This window comes from Xiphias gladius, chromosome 24 (genome assembly GCF_016859285.1).
Source record: "Xiphias gladius isolate SHS-SW01 ecotype Sanya breed wild chromosome 24, ASM1685928v1, whole genome shotgun sequence".
Classification (NCBI taxonomy): domain Eukaryota; kingdom Metazoa; phylum Chordata; class Actinopteri; order Istiophoriformes; family Xiphiidae; genus Xiphias; species Xiphias gladius.
The window spans coordinates 8,089,249-8,109,525 of record NC_053423.1 but is presented as its reverse complement, the minus strand read 5'-3'; the positions used below and the strand labels follow the sequence as shown (position 1 = coordinate 8,109,525).

The 20,277-nt window shown below is 41.5% G+C and overlaps 2 protein-coding genes and 1 pseudogene across 2 annotated transcripts; all 3 read right to left on the bottom strand.

Moving 5' to 3' along the window:
- Positions 1-6,032: 6,032 nt before the first annotated feature.
- LOC120786848 (tissue alpha-L-fucosidase-like) lies at positions 6,033-9,210 on the bottom strand. The gene is made up of 8 exons (XM_040122562.1): positions 8,740-9,210; positions 8,463-8,597; positions 7,814-7,951; positions 7,563-7,668; positions 7,226-7,426; positions 6,934-7,124; positions 6,589-6,688; positions 6,033-6,349 (listed from the first exon to the last, which is right to left on the bottom strand). Exons 1-8 carry the CDS (start codon positions 9,102-9,104, stop codon positions 6,215-6,217), a joined length of 1,371 nt encoding a protein of 456 aa, XP_039978496.1. The 5' UTR covers positions 9,105-9,210; the 3' UTR covers positions 6,033-6,214.
- A 1,915-nt stretch (positions 9,211-11,125) lies between these two features.
- LOC120786679 lies at positions 11,126-14,446 on the bottom strand (annotated as a pseudogene).
- A 553-nt stretch (positions 14,447-14,999) lies between these two features.
- zbtb8b (zinc finger and BTB domain containing 8B) lies at positions 15,000-18,871 on the bottom strand. Its single transcript, XM_040122225.1, has 5 exons — positions 18,742-18,871; positions 18,004-18,196; positions 16,844-17,759; positions 16,508-16,686; positions 15,000-15,813 (listed from the first exon to the last, which is right to left on the bottom strand). The coding sequence occupies exons 2-5, from the start codon at positions 18,175-18,177 to the stop codon at positions 15,499-15,501; spliced, it is 1,584 nt and encodes a 527-aa protein (XP_039978159.1). The 5' UTR covers positions 18,178-18,196; positions 18,742-18,871; the 3' UTR covers positions 15,000-15,498.
- Positions 18,872-20,277: the final 1,406 nt, after the last annotated feature.

Genomic DNA, 20,277 nt, shown 5'->3' with positions numbered 1-20,277 from the left:
TATATATATATATATATATATATATATGTATATATATATACCTATATATATACATATAAAGAGAGAGAGAGAGAGAGAGAGAGAGATGTAAATAGAAAAGTATAAAATCTGCAGAGAATATTGTTAAAGAAAACGTTTTTCTTGTACTGACATACCATCCCGTCCCCCTCACTTTCACTTGCAATACGCACATAAGACTGGCAGATTTTGTTAATACTGCATGTTTTGAGAAGAATTCAACTGGATCTCATCTTTGACTGATAAAAGGAAAGCAAATTTTGTAGCTTATAAACCCTTTTTTGTGATTGATAAAAATGACAAGATTTTACAATGCTGTCATTTCAATTAGTCACTTCTTTGTACAAAGATTATGTCCTCTGAGGACAGTGATACTGGAAACCCTGAAACAGCGATCAGTGTTTCGATTTGAATCTCAACCGATTAATTTAACAACCTCCATTTGAAACAAGCTGCCCTGGCAATGGAAAAAAAGGGCTCAGAATCATGTTTAATTGTTTAAAATGGGTTGCAGAGCAGCCTTTTATCCCCTCATCCCTTCTCCTCCCTTATCATCTTGGTGGTGTATGACACAGCCCTCATTAAACAAAGCACAAAGACCAGCTTTTATACTGTTACTCCACTGTGAAGGACTCTTGACTCCACCCTCAAAATCCTCAAACCTACTCGCAGAGGGATGGCAAGGTCTTTCCATTTCGGCATGGAGGGACACCAGGAATCAAGGAGGCTTTGTTGGATATTTATCAATGGTAGCAACTACTACTACTTCTTCAATTCTTGCTGACTTTCTCCTCTATGCTTTTGATCACAAGTTGAGGTGTTAGCCAGCCACCTTGCCTTGAAACAGGTCCATTGTTAACACAACTTTTGGTGGTTGTGATTTCCATACTTTATGTTCAGTATTTTCCCCATCCATCTGTCCAACTATACAGTATATCTGCACCATATAAATACAGGTGCTGCACCTAAAAATAGCACCTGGGTGTATAGTTGTACAAACATGATCCGAGCACTCACCAACACACCAGACGACTATATAAACCCTTTCCCCTCTTTCTAGAAGTGCAAAAACCCCACATGGACAGCTGGACGGACAAGTCAACTCTGAGTACCTCAGTTTCTAGCAACAGTGTCTCCAACCACGACCCAGGCCTCTGTCCTCAGGGGATTCTCTAGTACCACACAACCGACAGACCCTGAAAATACTGGACCAGAGCAGTCCTACAGGAATGTTGTCCATGTTCTCCGAACAAAAGGGGGAATGCACTTGGTGTTTGAGCCCAGATTCTCTAGTAGCCATTTTCTGACACTGGAGAGCTGCTGAGTCAAAGGGAGTGAAAGGGGTGTTGGTTGAGGCGAGAGCTCAATTGTAGCCAATGTGTGTGTGCTGTATATTGTGCATCTGCAACAAAGTGGAGCAGGAGGGATGTTGTAGCAGCAGATTTGAGTTTTAGTTGGACAGTTTTCAGAGGCAGAGCTGCTCTGGAGGAAAAAGTAAAGTCAATTGTGGAACCAGATTTTCCAGCTAATTAACTAGAGCTTTGACTTATATGGCTGTTTCTTCTTGTTCCATTACTCTCTGCAGTATTTAAAACTGAACACTGTCAAAAAAATTGACAAAAATGACCAAGCCTTGTTTTGTAGATGCATTTTGTCTATGAACAATCACAGTCACCCTGTTTCAGCAGTTGAATGCTTTTAACTAACTAGCAACAATAGGAAAGGTTGGGTTAGCATTAGCAGTAACTAGCTTAAACAGCTTTAAACACATGTATTGCAAAAAGTTTGCATGTGACTGAGGTGCAAAAGTCATTGTATTGCTAAAAATAAAATGTCACCGTGCAGAGGAAACAGGCTTAGCATATAAATTATTTATTTGTCACTCAAACTTCCGCTCCACTGAGACGAACAAAGTAGCAGCAGACAAAAATGTCAGATGTGTCGGCTGATTAGCAGACTGTAACGTTCCTCAAAGTAATACGGGACAAACATAAAAGCCATATTTCCATCCCGTTTTTAAAATTGTTTTACCGCCATTTTAGGTTGATTTTTTTAGGGACTCTTAATTATGCCGCCTTTTTCTGCAACAGTTTAATGGTAACCAACTAGAGAGCTGTTTATCCCGATGCATTCAACTCCTAATATTCACAAAATGGTAGGGGATAGAATTGCACTTTAATATGCATTTTCTTTTGCTGATTTTCTGGATATTTGGTTAAAATTTGCGCTACATTCGGATGAAAACTTAACTATTGAGGCTGATATCAATGGGATAAAATAACGCATGCACAATTTCCTGTTAATCCCTTGTGCATTGGAAGGAATTTCATCTTGAACCCAACACGTCACTGGCAGACACTAATAATGAAAACTATTATATATAGATGTGATAACAGGATGTAAATACAAGGAATGGTTTTTGCTGAAAAAAATGGCAACTTTTAAGTAGTATCAAGAAGAGGGTCTGATTTCATGAAAATCTCAAGGATTTTAACTCTAATACTTATTTGTACTTTGACCAAACTTCCTGAGAATATATTTTTGGTTCTCCTCTCAGAGGTTTTACTATCCCTCTGCCTCCAAAGCAGCTCGCAGCCAAGAGGATGTTTAGCTGAAACTCCAATGTGCCTTTAGCACTGAGGTGTACTTGCGTTTGCACTGTATGTGTGTGTGCGTGTATTAACACTGTAATGTCGCTCTACGGTACACACACAGGTAACCATGTAGGTCAGAGACAACTGAGCAATTACTGTGTAATTAACAAAAAAATAATACCCTGCCACCCTTGTGTTTACAAAACTGTAAATACATGTTGCAAATGGACATTGCTCTTCTCAATATTACATATATTGTTATTACAATGATTATTATTAGTATGATTACTGTCATTAAATGATTAATTATTGCCATCACCCTCATTATTATAAATGGTGTTGTCAATTATAGCTATGGGTAAACATTGTTCTGTATTCAAGGGCGAGTCTTGTGTACAATAACAAAAAAATTGTTTAATCTACGATGACCAGTCTTAAATCGCTGCTGCTAAGGTGATGGAGTAGAAGAAAAGCAAACTGATAACTCTGGGAAGACATTTTTCTCTGGGATCAATGATGGACACTCCTGTGAGGAGTGAGAGATCACCAAAAGAGGAAAGTAAGCGTTGAACAGATGGACTGAAAGGAAGATCCAAACATAAGACCTTCTTTCTCCATTTGCTTTTATTCCACTCTGAACTCTTAGTTCTGCCAGAGGAGGAAAACAACGTGGACATCAAACTGATAAGACTCTCCACTCTCTGTATTCTACTCTATACAGTAATGTAGCAAACACTAAAAAGCCCCTAGTTCTCTGCTCTCTCCACCTGTCCTCCTCTTTCATCTTTCTTTCTTTTCCTCACTGAACACCATGATTTCTAATCAGACGGGTTTGATACAGCGAGCTTTTCTGTCTTTAAGCTCAGCTTTATCCTTGAGTTTTCTTTGTTTTATACACATTTGATTCAGTGCCAAGACAGCATATTGTACATACAAACGTTAAATGCTTCTTTTTTTTTTTCTTCCTATAAAAGGAACTGACTGGAGCATATAGCAATAGCGATGCCATAAGATATGAACTTTGTTTCGTAATGCCACCAGTGGATACACAACATGCATGAGAACACCACGGTGACTGGGAGATGCAGTCCCTGTATGTGAAGGCTGGCGGAGGGTGTTGCACAGTGAAGTGTAAATCATGATTCTGTTTGTTGTGTTGTGGTTCTCATTTTGTACATATAAATTTATTTATTGATCTCGTATGTTTTATGGATCTAGATGTGTCAAAGGAGCACGTCGTTAGCGCTGAAGCCCAGAGAGATGGCACACTGTGACGTGGTTTACCCCAACACAGAATGTAACACTGTCAACGTTGTCAAAACATTTTCTAATGGCTAATATTATTACTATTAATATGATTATTATAAAGCTATTTTAGCGAGTTAAATGAAGGGGGTGCTGTGTCTCCTTTGTCTTTCTTTTGTGTCGATTTTCTGACTGTTGAATTTTTTAAGTGCTGAAAAGAAAGGAATCTTTAAGTCTGTTATTTATTTTAGTATTTCTCTGTGATATTAAATATTCATGACTAAATAAGCAACAATACAAGTTAAGGTCTGGAGAAAAACAACATTCTTAGTTTTTATTTATGAAAAGAAAACTCAGACAATCTTTTTCATCAGGACTGCGTAATCAGCTTTGATTGACAGTGGCCTGGCAGCATAAACAAACAACCCTGCAACTGTCTTCAGATTTTTACTCAAATGTTGCTAAACTCTGATTGGTCCACAAAAGTACATGACATCACATTTGTCCAACAGAGCCTCACCCACATCAAACCAGGGGGAAAAGAAACGAAAAATTCAGAAATCTCTCACGTGAAATAACCAAAACTGTTCTAATTTTAGGGCAAAAGTTTGACATTTTTGGAAATATGTTTATTTGCTTCTGGCAGAGAGTTAGTAGAGAAAAACGATAGCATAGATCTGACGAAAACCGAAGAGTAAAAAATGACAATTCTTAATTTTACGGACAATTGTGTGGCAGACTATTTCCTGAGCAGTTGTGCCTGGCCAGGAAATAGTCTGGCACATAACCTTCGTAAAACAGTAAAGTGTCATTTACACTTCAGGTTTGCACAAGATACGTCTTAATACGTGAGCTTTAAAGGTGCTGGTAGATGGACTATGTTACTTTTAGACAGAGCCAGCTGTTTCCCCCCCGTTCCCAGCCTTTGTGCTAAGTTAAGCTAACTGGCTACTGGCTGTATAGCTTTATATTTACTGTACAGACATGAGAGAGGTGTCAATCTTCTCATATAAGGCTCAGCAAGAAGGCGAATAAGCAAAATTTCAAAATTTCCAAAACGTCAACAAAAAAAAACAGAAAACTGTGTGTTTATGTTGGACCCAATCTCCCTAATAGTGATAGAGAAAATAAATTTTCAGGGACTTTATAAAAAGTGTGCTAGTGGAGTTCATTTCAGTTACAAATAACAGTTTCTATTAATGTCATTTTCTGATTTATTTTACCATGTTTCAAGGTAAATCTTTCCTAAGATTTATTTCATCTCATTGGTGATAAAGTCGTTCAATACTGCAAGATGGGAGACTAAGTTACTTAGTGGATATACATTTTTTGCAGTGCAGTTTTGTATTTTCGTCCCAGTCAGGTCTACATAAACTGTCCAGCAAAGATTCAGGAATACACAGCAGTAGCCTCAGGGTGAGAGAAGTAGGTCACAATCAAAGGTCAGCAGTAAGTAAAATATAAAAATGGGGGAGCTGAATGCCTCCCTTAAGCACTTTAGAGGGTTGCTAAAAAAATAAGTGCTGCACAGAACATCCAGAAGTCACCTTGTTCCCAATCATGGCTGTAAAATGAAGTTTTAAAAAATAACCTATTCACTCTTGTTTAAAAAGCACTCTCGAGGTTTCTTATCTGAGACTATCTTAACTGAGACTACAAAAATTGGGATAGGATATGGGTTTTTAGAGAGATAATTGGGTCTGAGCACAACACAGCAGCAATGAACAAGAAGTTCCCAAAGTGATGAGGCCTGAAGGAGGCTTTAAGTGCCATCAGACAAATGGTAAGAGAACTCTAGCTTATAAAACTAGTTTCAGAAACCCTACCGACGTGAGGAGATTGCAAGAAAAGTTGAAGAAAGTAGACGTTGAATAACAGTAAATATTATATGTTAAAGTTTTTCATTTTTCCAACAACAGTTGTTCATCAGAAAAAAAAAAAAAAAAAAATCAAGTAATGTTTTTTTCACAATTTTAAAAGTATACAGTACAAAAATAAAAATTGCTTTATAGGTAAATTGTTAATTTTCGATCAAACCACTCAAAAAAAAAAAAAAATTAATTTCTGAAATCACAAGCTGAACAGCAGATTCCACTTTTCATTCAGAATCATTCCACCATTTAAAAAAAAAAAGGAAAAAAAAAGCACAATTTAAAACTGCAGAGTGACAATGAATCACTGAAGAGGAGTGTGAACCATTTCATTTTTGGCAAAAATACAGACCCATTACACAAGCGTTGTCCCTTCAGTCATATAGGGCATAAGTTTCCCCTTATCCCACAAGCATATTGTAAACCTGAGTTTATTAAGTTCTAAATATTCAGCTTTGCAGAAGTTGAACACCAGGTGTTGAAGGCTCACTGGATACCGTCCAGCTTCAGTGTCCAGGCCAGACCGGGGGTATATGGCAGCTCAGACAGAAGGACAATAAGGCCAGCATTTGGGTGGACTGGGGACCAGGGTAAGGACTTTGGACTCCCCAGTAATGTCACCTGGACATGGGACCAAAAAAAAATCAGTGGTTTAGATCCTTCATTTCATACACTAAGAATCACACATCCCTTCTGTAAGTTAAAAGTCACTAAGCTGGTTGTAAACCTCCATGTTGTGGGGAGTACAGCTCCTCTGTAAGACTTACTGTAAATGTGTTTCTGTATTTAACAAGGGTACATTTCTTTTTGTCAAGGCTTTACTGTTGAGTTTCAATAAAACAGTGTCTCAGTCCCTTTACCTTGGTGGTTGCTGATGTTTTGGGTTCCAACAGTTGCACTGTGGGCTTGGAAGGTTTGGCTGTCATGATGGCATAGACGGTGGTCCCTTTAGATGTATACCTAGAAAAATGGAGATGATAACTATCAATAATCTGCATAAAAATGATCAGGGCTTGGGAAAGACGCATTTTAACTTTAAACTGAGTGTGTAAACACTGCGTTCATTCCACCTCCGTCCTCTATACTGCATCTGAATGCATCACGAGATACAGTTTATGGCTTCTACGTGGATTTCTGGAAATTTTGCTCTCAAGATCACAGACTGGTTCTTGTGATTCAGCAGCCCCCCCCTCCCTGCTTCTTACCAGACTGGCACAGTGGTGTTTTCTCTCTGAACCCTCCAGGGTGTAGAGGCGTAGATGGCCTCCCCGTTGATCTCTAGCCAGGCTCCAACACCCCTGAGCCTCTCCTCAAACACGGCAGGGATCATCCCATCAGGTGTGGGACCCACATTCAGAAGGTAGTTACCTCCAAGGGCCACAGTACGAACCAGATCCTGTGACAGCCGCGGCAGAACGAGGAGGAAACAGCCCAACTATTATTACACATTTGGTAAATAGAAATCAGTTATAAAATACTACTATCTCATATCCTCACCTCTATGATGGTGGGTAAGTCCATCAGTTCGCTCATCTTCATGTTCCGCCGGTAACCCCAGGAAAGCCTGTCTACAGATGTGCACTTTTCCCACTTGTGCTTGGGCAGCTGGCCTGGAGTATACTTGTCTTCACAGTTATAGTAGCCACCGTGTTTACAGGCACAGCCAGCTCCCCATCTGTCATTGGTCACAATGGTATCCTAAGGCAAGGGAGATCTGATAAGTAGATGCAGACTTGCCTGAACAATTAACCGTTGAATGACTTGCTTAATAAAAATAAAGTCTGCAACACTTCTGTATAGTTTTGTATTGCTTCCTTGTCATAAACACACTTACTTTAACAGGGCTGTCATTGTAGAGCCAGGCCAGGAACTGGGTGGAGTTCCAATAGGTGTCAGGTGCCTCCCAGTCCCCGTCAGACCAGATCACCTCAGGTCTGTACCTGCGAGGCAACAGGAGAGCAAAGGCTCAACACATAATGCTGGCATGTTTGGGGCACATGCCGATATACTGTAACGATGTCTTACTACATTATGTGCAAGTGTAGAAGTGCAATCAGCTGATGCAATATTCTAAGCACTACAGACCTTACAACCATGTTATAAAGCTCTGGCAGTAGTTTATGCATCACAAACTCCTGTGTTTTGAATCCATTCTTCTTGTCAGTCAGGTAGAGAGGGTGGAACCACTCAAACAAGGAGTTGTAGAGTCCATAGTGCAATGACCTAAATAAAAGAAATTATGAATTTTAAATCTCTTATTAAAAGACAGAATCCATTAGACTATGCTAACTTTTTCTCTCCCAATACCTCAGCTTAGAGTATCTGCTGATACCAAGTTCTGATATGATACCAGTGCTTCTCTTTTTTCCCCCCCAAAATTTAAAAGCTCTATTCCTCACTGCCCGGAACTCACCGGACTCACTTTTACGTACGGTAACGTGAGGACAGGGATGCTGTGGCACTAAAAGCGGAGTCTGCAGCCCACTGTGATTGGATGAACGTAACTGACGGTGGAAACACTGAACCCATTCCACTTAATAAGGGCCATATCAGTGCTGATATCGAATCTGGAAATAAATGGACCCAAACAACTATCAAGGTGTGAAGTGAGAGCAGGAAGGCAGTAAACAGGACCGTTTGTACAACATCCCCTCTCTTATACTGCATTCTTAACGAACACCTACCAACAAAACCCCTTTCTCTGAGCTCTATAACCAAACATTTGACGACCCACCTGTTGCGCACTGCCTCTCCCAGGTCTCCCACTAGGTCCCTGTGAGGACCGGTATCAACAGAGTTCCAGTTCCAGGAGTTTGGAGAGCCCCAGTTAGTAAATCCTTCGTGGTGTTTGGCAGTCAGGACGACATACCTGTAATGCAAATAATGTGTAAGTGAATCACCACACATGTGCGATGCTGCTTTCTCAGTCAACCAGAGCAGGTGTAGGTCAGATAATACCGGGAGTGAAGCTGTCAGTAGTCTAAATAAATTATCTACGGAAATGGACTGACTTCGCGCCGGACGCCTTGAAGATGTCCGCCCACTCCTCCGGGTTGAAGAACTGAGCGTGAAACCGAGGCGCAAACTCCGGGTAGCTGAACCCAGGCGGGTAGTTCTGGGACATGTAGCTCACACACTTCTGGTCCGGGGGCTGCTGGCCCTGCCAGTGCCACCAAAACCACTCACTGTCGAAGCCGGGGACGGAAAACACACCCCAGTGGATAAAAATCCCCAGCTTGGCCTCGTCGTACCAAGAAGGCAGCGGTCTGGCGTCCAAACTCGCCCAGGTCGCGTTGTACCGGGCCGCGGTTGGAGAAACCGGAGCGACGGCAAAGAGGAACAGGAGCAGCATGACTACACCAGGTCGGTGTACCATTAGACCCCCCTCTAGCTGGGCGCACACTGTGGTGCTACCGGGAATCTCAGGCGGCTGCTTCAGACGGGAATTTCACTTGTTGTTGTGACCCTGCAGGTGAATTACATCCCGTCATGTGACTGTAATCACGTGAAAAAAAATTTTTTTTTTTTTTTTTAAATAACTTTATTTAACCAACAAAGCACGGGCCGTGTCTGACTCACACAGGCACAGATATTAAAGTTATACGTGTGTTAAGCTATTAATGATGATGATGATGATGGTGGTGATGAAGATGATACGGGAGTAAAAATGGAGAAGGAGGGTCTGACTGTCAGGGATGTAGCCAGGATTTTGGATCAGGAAAGGTTCAATCAGGAGATTAAGCAGCCCCCCCACAGAATGACAAAACATTATGCAGGAATTTTTTATATTCAAATTTGTGTTTATTTAGTTACCTGTTTAACTATACTTTTTGTAAACTTAGTGTACAATATGTAGGTCTAAATGCTATCAAGCACCCTCTCCACGCTGCCAGGAAGGCTGACTACCTGTTATCATGGTAAAATATACCAAGTCTAAAAATACTGGAATCCGGTTGCTGAAAAACCTAAGACTGAGAAATTACAGAGGAAATGGCCTCATGGGCCTCAGTGGTGGATACAGCCCAACTTAATGCACATTGGCCTGTGGGCTACTTCAGACCAAATAGAATCTTTGTAAAGCAAATTCACCATCCCGTTTGATACCCGCAATCACATTCCCATGTGATTCAGATTTGTCGAAGCCCTTTGGAAGGTGTAACTAGCTAACGTTCCCTGATCACATATGGTGTTTCCCCGGGCAGAGGTTTTTAGGCATTCCTTGATGGGAGAATTTAACTGGCCATATGTTTAATTGCTGATAAATATTGGGTTGCTGCTAAAGTAAGGATGAAACTTTTCAGGATAGTTTCAGTGATAAATCGGCTGCTGAAGAAGTTTCGAGAGTAGACAAAAATGTACTATTTCTAACCTGTTATTTCTTTGTAAATACACAACAGTATCCTGGATAGACGTTGATATAAGGAGAAAGACTGACAACTGCCGGATACAGAGATTTTTTTTTATTGTTTTGAAGGCAACAAAATGGGCAAAGAAAGAAATTGACTTACTCCAAGACAATCTTTAGAGTTATGCCCAGACCTATCTGAATATGGCCCTACAAATAGACACTCATATGCTAAGGCGAAAGAAGAGTGTGAAAACCTATATCCTGTTAAATAGGTTTTTTTTCGTTTTAAATTTCCAGTCGTGTTAACTTTCCATTTTTGTTTCCAATACTCTGAATATGTATATGCACTCACGGAGCACTTTATTAGGAACCCCTGTACACCTGCCTATTCTTGTAATTATCCAATCAGCCACTCATGTGGCAGCAGAGCGATGCATAAAATCTTGCAGATACAGGTCAAGCGCTTCAGTCAATGTTCACATCAGAAACCAGAATGGGGGAAAAAATGTGATCTCAATGATTTTGACCGTGGCATGACTGTTAGTGCCAAAAGGGCCGGTTTAAGTATTTCTGAAACTGTTGATCTCCTGCGAGTTTCACACATAATGATCTCTGAAGTTAACTCAGAATGCTGTGGAAAACAAAAATGACATCCATTGAGCGGCAGTTCTATATATGAAGAAATTGGCATCAACAGCATGAATCCATGCACCCAACCTGCCTTGTGTCAGTGGTCCAGGCTGCTGGTGGTAGTGTAATGGTGAGGGGGATGCTTTCCTGGCACACTTTGGGCCCCTCAATACCAGTAATTGTTTAAATGCCTCAGCCTGAGTGTCGTGTTGACCATGTGCACCCCTTTATGGCCACAATATACCATCTTCTCATGGATAGCACCAGCATGATAATGCACCATGTCACAAAGAAAAAGTTGCCAAGTTCAGTGTACTTCAGTGGACTCTCTAGTCACCGGATCTGAATCCAACAGAACACCTTTGGGAGGTGGTAGAACAGGAGACTGGCAGCATGAATGTGCATCTGACAAATCTGCAGAAATTATGTGATGCAGTCATGTCAACATGGACCAGAATCTCCAAGGAGCGTTTGCAACATCTTGTGGAATCCATGCCACGAAGAACTGGGGCTCTCTTACAGCAGGGAGGCCCTTCCCAGTGCATGTATAGTGTTCCTAATAAAATGCTCGGTGAGTGTACATTACATGTTTTGTTGGTACATAACTCTGTATGTACATATTGTTCAGTTATCAAAGAAATGCACCTTGGGGGCAGCTTTATTTGGAAATAATCCTCATCCTCTCGGAGCAGGGTATCCACTTCTTTTACTACATCCGCGGTTCCGGTTTATTTCTCATTGCTGCATTCTACGTCCGTGGAGGACTGAATCTTTGAGTCCGCGTCACTCTCGTCCTTGCACACAAAGTCCTTGGAGGTCTCAAGCGGTGGTGGGCAGGATGCGTACACAGCTAAAGCCTCCAGCCCGGCCATGATCAGCGAATCCCGTCGCTGGGTCTTGCGGCTGTAACCCAGCCGCTTCAAGGTCCTGCGGGTAGTTGCGAGTGAGATGGGCTTCTCCGGTCCGCTGCTGTTGTACAGAGCCTGGATCTGCTCGCTCGTAGCCTGGCTGTTCGCTTCCACCACTCTCTCCATCCTCTTCTCACCATTCTCGTCAACGAGGCGTTTTCTCCCGCAGGACCCCCGGTGACTGGAGGTTTTCCGCTTCTCGCACCATTCCCGGTAAACTCGAGACACCGCAGTCTTGGAAAATCCCAAACGCTTCACTGTTTGCGAGATGCTGCAGCCGGCGCATCGGACTCCCACGATCATACCCCGCTCAAACTCACTTAAATCTCGCGACTTCCCCATGTGTCACCGTGTCTTCCGACAGAAATGCTGCTCCGGGGATTTCGAAGGAGCACTGGAGGTACTCGCGTTCTCCTAGAAACAAAACAAAGTCGTAAAAAAAAAAAAAAAAAAATAGTGGTTCTTCTTCTGTGGTTTTTTTTTTTTTTTTTGGCCCATCAGACTCGACGAAGGCCTATTGTCGCCCTCCTCAGTTGGCGTCGTGATTTCTTCTTCGACTGTTCTTGCTTTTTCTATCAGCAAATATGTATCATGTCTTCCAGTGACAAACGCAGACAACAGCTGCGCAGCCCCTGCCACCACACCCCGTTACCATATACTGGACAGACGCCAGTAATAACTAAAACTAAAATATAAAAAAACAGTGTGACATGGCATGAAACAATGCCAGATTAGCGGTATTCTGTCTGACGTCTTGCTGAAACCCATTCTGGGACCTGGGTTTAAGGGTTTTCTTTTTTTTGTTTGTTTGGCTGGAAGGCACTCCTATGAAAATATTTATGGTGTTTCATCATTTTATAAATGTTTAATGTATAGCTGCTCTTAAATTTTGAAGGATAAACATCTCGTTTGCAGTCAGACATCATTTTGCACTATGACATTAACATCCACAAGCAAATGTTCATTTCATGCACTCAGTACACTATATGTATATATAAATATATAATGTGTGTTTATATGTTTGTATGTGTATTTTATAATATATATATATATAGATATATTATATATAATGTGTGTGTGTATGTATATATGTGTATATATGTATATATGTATATTTATGTGTATATATGTACATATATAACTAATCACAAAATAAGTGGATACACATCAGTTGTAGGTGACCTTTCACCTTTATGATGGAAGGCAGGTCCATGAATTCACTTAGCGTCATGTCTCTTCTGTAGCCCCAGGAGCGGGTGTCGATGGACTGGCATTTCTCACACTTGTGGTCTGGAAGTTTACCTGGTGTGTACCTGTCAGCACAGTTGTAGTAGCCTCCATGTTTGCAGTAGCAGCCCTTACCCCTCCTGTCATTGGTAACCACCACATCCTGAAGAAACACACACCAGCGATACATAACAGTAAACCAACACATCTGCATAAACCATTCACATATAATTTATTCTCAATCATAATTTTGATTTAGTGCTACTAAAATTTCTCATTTCCTCACAGTTTCTAAAATGCTTCTTGACTACTCTAAGGAGAAAGGTTTAGTGTGAAGAATAAGTCCACATCATGCCAGGCATCATCAAAATACAATGGATATATGCAAAATGTCTCTCACCTTGACAGGACTGTCATTGTAAAGCCAGGCCAGAAACTGGGTAGAGTTCCAGTAGATATCCGGTGCCTCCCAGTCCCCATCTGACCAGATAAGATCAGGTTTGTACGCCATCACGAGGTTCACTAGCTCTGGAAGAGTCTTACAGGAGACAAAATTTTGAGTCTTGAATCCGAAAGCTTGATCCAACAAGAAAAGGGGATGGTACCGTTCATACAAAGAGTGGTAGAGACTGAAACACACTGATCTGGTGACAGAAAATTATTAGAGAATATACAAAGCAGTTGTACTCCTTTTTTTTTTTTAGTTAGATATTGTCGTATAGAAATTAGAAATCTGTCATAAGGGATGCAAACACTGGTAAATTTGAAAAAGCATAGATGCAGCATCCTCCTGATCTGCTTACCTCTTCCTGACAGCTGCAGCCAGTTCTCCCACCATGTCCCAGTGGGGGCCGACATCCATTGAGTTCCAGTTCCAGGAGCCTGCTGAGGGCCAGTTTGTGAATCCTTCATGGATTTTGGATGTGAATACCACATATCTGTAAGAGTATGTACACATAAATATAAATAATACATATTTCAGGGAGGAGGAGTGCAGAGGTATGATATTATATTATCTATATGTGTATAGAGAATGACACTGTGGCCAAATGCCAGTATATACAAGACATCTTGCAGGTGTGGCTGTGGCTGAGCAAATAGTGGCAACAAAAGGGCACCTGCTACACTCAAATTCCAACTCAGATACAAATGGAATACAGCAGGTATGTGCACATTTTTATGGCACCAGGTCAACATGTGTTACTAGCAGGAAGAGATGGAGCTGATGACCACCTCTGGCTCCAGAGGCTGTGATTATTTCTGCCCATTTATCTGGATCGAAGAATTCTGTGTGAAACTCGTTCGCAAAATCCGTGTATTTAAAGGCGGGTAGTTTTTCTGGATGAACTCAACGGCTTCAGCGCACTTTTCAGACTGCCACCAGAACCAGCACCACTCACTGTGCTGGCTGAAGCCAGGGACTGAGAAGACCCCCCAGTGGACGAAAATCCTGATCCTCGCCTCATCGAACCAACAGGGCAGGGGTCTGGCATCCAGACTGGTCCAGATTGGTGCGTAACGCGCTGTGGGTCCAGGTCCAATCAACAGGAGAGGAATTACACTAAGTAGTGGAACAATGCATTTAGGTCACATTTGAAGCAACATGATCGCTTATTAGGAAGATTTTAGTCCTGTGGCGATCAAGAAGCTGTTACTCGTGGCGGATGCGTCAGGTGACCCTACCTGTGTGTATTCAACATGTGCCTGTATATCTATATGCTGTTGTGGGTAGGGTAACCCGTAGTGTGTTATAGTCGCCCCTCGATGGTACAGTTTCTACATGATAGAAACAGAATAGAATAAAATGCCTTTAACGTCCATCCGGCTTTTGTGAAATTACAATATATATATATAAATATATATATATATATATATATATATATATATATATATTTTGTAAGACAGTCCGTTGCTTTCTTATCGAAAAAGACTGAATTCAGTAACTACTGGCACAGGTTTGAAATCACTAAATAACCCTTTTACACTGGTGGGGTTTCAACCACTAGAGGGCATCAAACAGCACTTTTTGTATCCCAGTACTGCAGGTGGATCACCTGATGCAAATCTGGGGAAGTGAACATACCTCGAGATTCACAAATCTCTGACTGGAAAAAGCACTTAATACACAAAAATGAGATAAAGGACAATTATGTCCACAGTTACGCAATACATTTATTGTAGCAATACCCACAGTGGCCCCATCATAAGCACAAAGCTCATTTTGTTCTGTGAAATGTATTCTGGAATAAACTGTTATAACATGTAACAAGCCACTTTGTCCATCTTCTGTATAGTTCAGAAAAATCCAGAAAACTACATCTTCTACAGCCACATTCTGTTTGTGTACAGCACATACAGGCAAATTTGGATTTGATCAACTGTGCAAAGACATGGGCAGGAAATTAAAGACCGCATTTATGATTTAAACAAAAAAAACAGTGAATCCTGAGTCTATTTGCTGTCAGGCAAATCACAAGAGCACAATATCTCCAAAAGTCAAATGGAATCATTTTGTGGTTACAAATGAATCAATAAATAAGCTCATTTTACAGTAATAATTTAACATCAATAACAGTTTGGCCATGGTTAAAAACTGAAAGGCAGAACAGTGTATAAGTGGTGGTTTTTTTCTTTACTGAGTACAGTGGACTACAGATTCACAGTGTGTGACCTACATCAGTGCAGACAGCCAGCTGCCTTTCAAGCATCTGTTTCTCCACCAAGTCCTCCACTCTGCCAACCTCCACCTCATCCACGTCATCCATAAAACTGGACCAATCTGTACCCCCATCTGCACGTTCCATGGGCTCTGGTTGGCTGGCAGGGTGAACAGGGGCGGAATCATCATGAGTGGTGGTCACGCAGTTGCAGCTGTCGCAGATGCCGAAGCGTCTGAGTCCTGGTGAAACACTGGATCCTGTGAAGGTTCGCCTGCAGCTCTTACAAGACACTGGCCAGTAGTGCCTGTGGACCTGCCAATGGTCAACACAGTGAGAAAGAGAGCAGCATGTGAATCATTTCGTAAGGGCAACAAGTTTTACATTATTAAACAATAAGTTAAGAGCAACAATATAGAAGACAAAAGATTTACTGCTCTTATGTACATTTTTCACCCAAAACACAAGCAAAAGGTAAGAAACAATTTAACTGAAATTAAAGAGTGAGATTGATAATTACTGTTTACAACGAACTGCTAGCAATTACTGGCTTAAAGTGGTTTTATCATCAGATTTATCAATTGTTTACTGAACAATTCTTTTCGACCAATAATGAAGAACAATTACATTTTAAACCTTTAACAAGTGAATTCATTTTCTGTATTTGTTGTTAAACAACAGATATGTTAGCAACAAGATCAGTCTTTACTACTATATGCCCTATACATGAAGCAAGCTTGGTTTTTTTAAACCTTTAAATAATAAGGGTGGATTCACGATGCATAATTAATCTTATCCATGAATGTCCTGCTCTTCTTCAAACATTCACATATGGAAAACAGTTTCATAATTCTTACCTTCCTCAGAAATAACAAAAAGAGTAATAATCTCTCACATTTTAACACCACTTGTAATTTAGACTTAAAAACCTACATATCAAAACCAAGTTAGATAATGCAAAATATTTTTTCTGATTTTTTTGGCAGTCACAGCTGCACTGAGTTCTCACACTGAGGGCATGGCTGCGAAGATGCTCCTGTCTCGTGAACCTCTTTCCACACATGGGACAGGGGAAGGGCCTCTCTCCCGTGTGACAACGAATGTGTCTCTTCATGATGCCCTTCTGCTTGGCAGTGTACGGGCAGAATGGGCACTTGTGGAGTTTCACTGGCACTACCAAGCCATCGCCTGCAGGGGGAGAGAGAGGCCAAAAGTTCAATTCTACATCATTAAGACAACACTTCATACTTGTTTTCCGGCGTGAGAATTTTTTGAATTTTAATACTTTCAAAATGTTTGGAAATATGTCACACTAGAACATTTATCATCTGATCTTGTTAATTACCTGTGTCCTCTCCAAGCCAGTCAGACTGGATCTCCATGATAGATGATCCCACAAACCCTAAACTTTCATCCATTCGGCCTCCTCCTGTGCTGCTACCTAGTCCTTGGGTAAAGCGCTGCCCCACTCTGTCCCCCAGAGGACTGGGGCCTTCACCTCTAGCCAGCATCTCCATAAGCTGCCTCGCATTAAAGGACGGGTTGTATCCTATTGGCGAGCGCTCGTTGGAGGGAGAGGGACTTGGGGGAAGTAGCCTACTATGATGAGGATTATGCAGAGAGGGACCAGGATACGAGGCAAGGTCTTTGGTGTCAGGGGACTCCATAAGCTCCTCATCAGGGTCGTACTCTATCTTGGGGTTCACTAACTCTGGGGTCAAAGCAGAGGATGAGGAGGATGAGAGGTTTGTCTGATCCATGTGCCCCTTCTGTCCTTCAGTCCCAGATGCAAACCCTTCCCTGGAATGGTAGTCGCTGTCCATGTCCCTGCTGGTCCCTGGAGGGGTTGCAACAGGGATAGACAAAGGGGTTCTTGCCGAAGTCACAGACTCCGGACCTAAACCTGACCCTCTATCTGCCTCTGCAACATGTGAATGAGGCTCTGCAGCCCCCGCACCACTGGAAATTGCCACGGCTGGAGTGCCGCTGTCTGCAGGACCCATCCCTCCATCATGTACCTGGTCCTCCTTCTCTGTGCTCCTCTCCTTCTCCTTGTTGCATATTTCCAAAGATGAGCGGATGTATCCTTTACAGAAGTTCACTAGGTCAGTCATCTGAAGGTAGCTGGCTGCTGACATCACCTCAATGACATTGCTTCTGTTTAGGGCCAAGCGGCCAGAGTAGAGGAAGTCCAGGATAATTGAGAAAGCATCAGCTGTTACAATGTCCAGTGATGCTGTGCTGTAGCGTTGGCCACTATCCTGATATATTAGAGACAAAATCAGGTGTTGATTTATTTGACATTGCATATTTTTTATATTCTTCTTAGCTGCTTCAATAGAATGTTATTTATTTATTTAATAATTTAGTTAATAAAACACAAAACAGTATATATTATTTAAGCCAGTTCGTCACATTTATTTCTAAGAAGTCATGCACAACACTTGTTTCTCGCTACTGAAGAAAATGAAACACTGGGACGCACTGATATCAGCTTCAGCTCACCTGCAGATAGTGAACAAGAAGAGCCCGGAAGTAGCCACTCCCTGCGAACAACACATTACGATGGGCCTTGAAGACACGACCCTCAACAAGGATGCTGCAGTCACAGAAGAAGTCCCGCTTACGCTGCTCATTGAGCTCAAACAGCAGTTTGGGCAGGTAGCAGGGCACATCCATGTCTACACCTCAGTGAACCCTGCCAGAGAGAGGAAAGAGAGGGGTGTGTCACTTTGAACAAGGAACAGCAACAGGTAAACTTTTTGGTTGTATAAACCACAAACCTTTTATTTAAAATTAACTACACATTATGATTGTGTGACACTTGACTCCAATTTTCTTTTTTAGGAGGCAACCGAGTACACAAATATAATACTTACACTTCTAAGTCAAAATGGGCCGCAGGGAGGGAAGGAAACCTTAACCAATGAGTCAACTTTGCTAATACGTATTAGGGTTGTGCAGTGAGGCAACGTTTAATACCATAAAAGACTTGTTGTCTTTTAGGTTGCTGAGTCGTACACAAACAAACTTCCAGACAAATAAGCATTTGTTTGACAGAGAAAAAAAAAAGAGGAAGCAACAAATAGCCCTACTTTGTGTTTGCTTACATGCTAGCTTGTGTTGCTAGCGGCGAGCAGCTAGCGTTTGTTAGATACCGAAAACAGCTGACTAACTACACAGAAAGCACTTGGCGAAGAATGTCGACACACAGTGAGATAAAAGGACATCTTGTGGCCTCACCTGTCTAAATATGCGTCTGAACGTCACAAAACCTTTATTATAACACAAAAATGGAGATTAGCAAGGCTCATTGTCCCGTGTTTATGTTAGCCAGCAACTTCCGCTTTCGTTCTGCTTCTTCTTCACCTCTCGATTTACCGGAGAAACCGCAAACAACTTTGGTGCATATCGCCACCTACTGTACAATCGTGTGTAACATCATGCCATTTTTCACAGTTTCTTAAATTGTACCCAACAACTTTGTGTCACTTATGACAGCAAAGAGAGCCTTCCTGGTGACTTTTACCCCCTTTCCCTCTCCTTCTGTTCCCAACATCCTCATCAGATCCCAATCACGTCCTGCCTCTCAGACTTTTTCATGTAACCTTTTTTTCCCACTACATACATGGTACAATGCAATATACAGTATGTTCAGTGTTTTCTCAAACTCCACAGCTACCAGATTTCCACTGTTCATTTCTACCCTGTACAAAGTGCCATTTAATCCTGTTTGATCCAATCTGAGTGTTGTTATGATGATTTTCTCCCTTCTGTTCCTTTTTTAATAAATCTTTGTTATTACCAACTTTTGTATTTTGTGATACCCACTTCCATTCCTGTCTTTCTCCCACCTTTTGTGCCATATCACCATTCCTCTCTTCTTAATCACTGCTTTTCCCTCTCCCTTTCCACGTGGAACTGGTTCTTTTATTTCCTTTTGCAATGCCCTTTTTGCTAGTATATCGGCACACTCATTCCCTTTCAACCCCTCATGCGCTGGTACCCAACAGAACTATACAATTATACCAGCTCTGTGAAGTCTTAGCAAACTATGGTAAAGTTCAATGGGTAAATCTTCTCTGACAGTTGTTGTTGACTGTATGCTTTCCAGGACAGCTACTGAACCAGTGCATGCCACCACCCTATCAGGTCTTGCCTCTTCAACCCACTGTAACCCACGATGGCTATTTCTGCTGTATATACTGATAACTGGTCAGACAGTCTTTTGGAGATACATATTTTAAACTCAGGGACATACACACCAATTCCTACAAACTCTTGTCTGTTCTTGGAACCATCTGTGTAGATTTTGAAATAACTGTGATAACTATTCCTCAGGTACATGTTTTAACTCCCACTTCATTCATTCACCATTCTCTTTTCTTTTCCAAAATACTCATGTCTATTTTTACTTCTGGGAAAAGCCAAGGGGGTACTCTACTAATTGGAGTGAACCTGGTGAACTCTATGGTCTCCATTCCAAATGTCCTCACTCTTTCTTCCCTTATTGCCCCGAAACCATGCCCGTGGAACTTGGAATATTCTTAACAGTCCTGTAGTGTCTTCTTTGTAGGGTTTTCTTCCCCACTCCCTTTTAACCTGACCCAATATGCAATTGCAAGTTTCTCTCTTCTGAACTCCAGCGGTGTCTCTCCTGCCTCTATTAGTACTCTATTATCGGGGGTTGACTTAATAGCTCCTATACATAATTGTAGTGCTTTATACGGTGGTCTATCCACTTTTTCCAATGATGTCTTTGCTGTTGCGCCATATAGT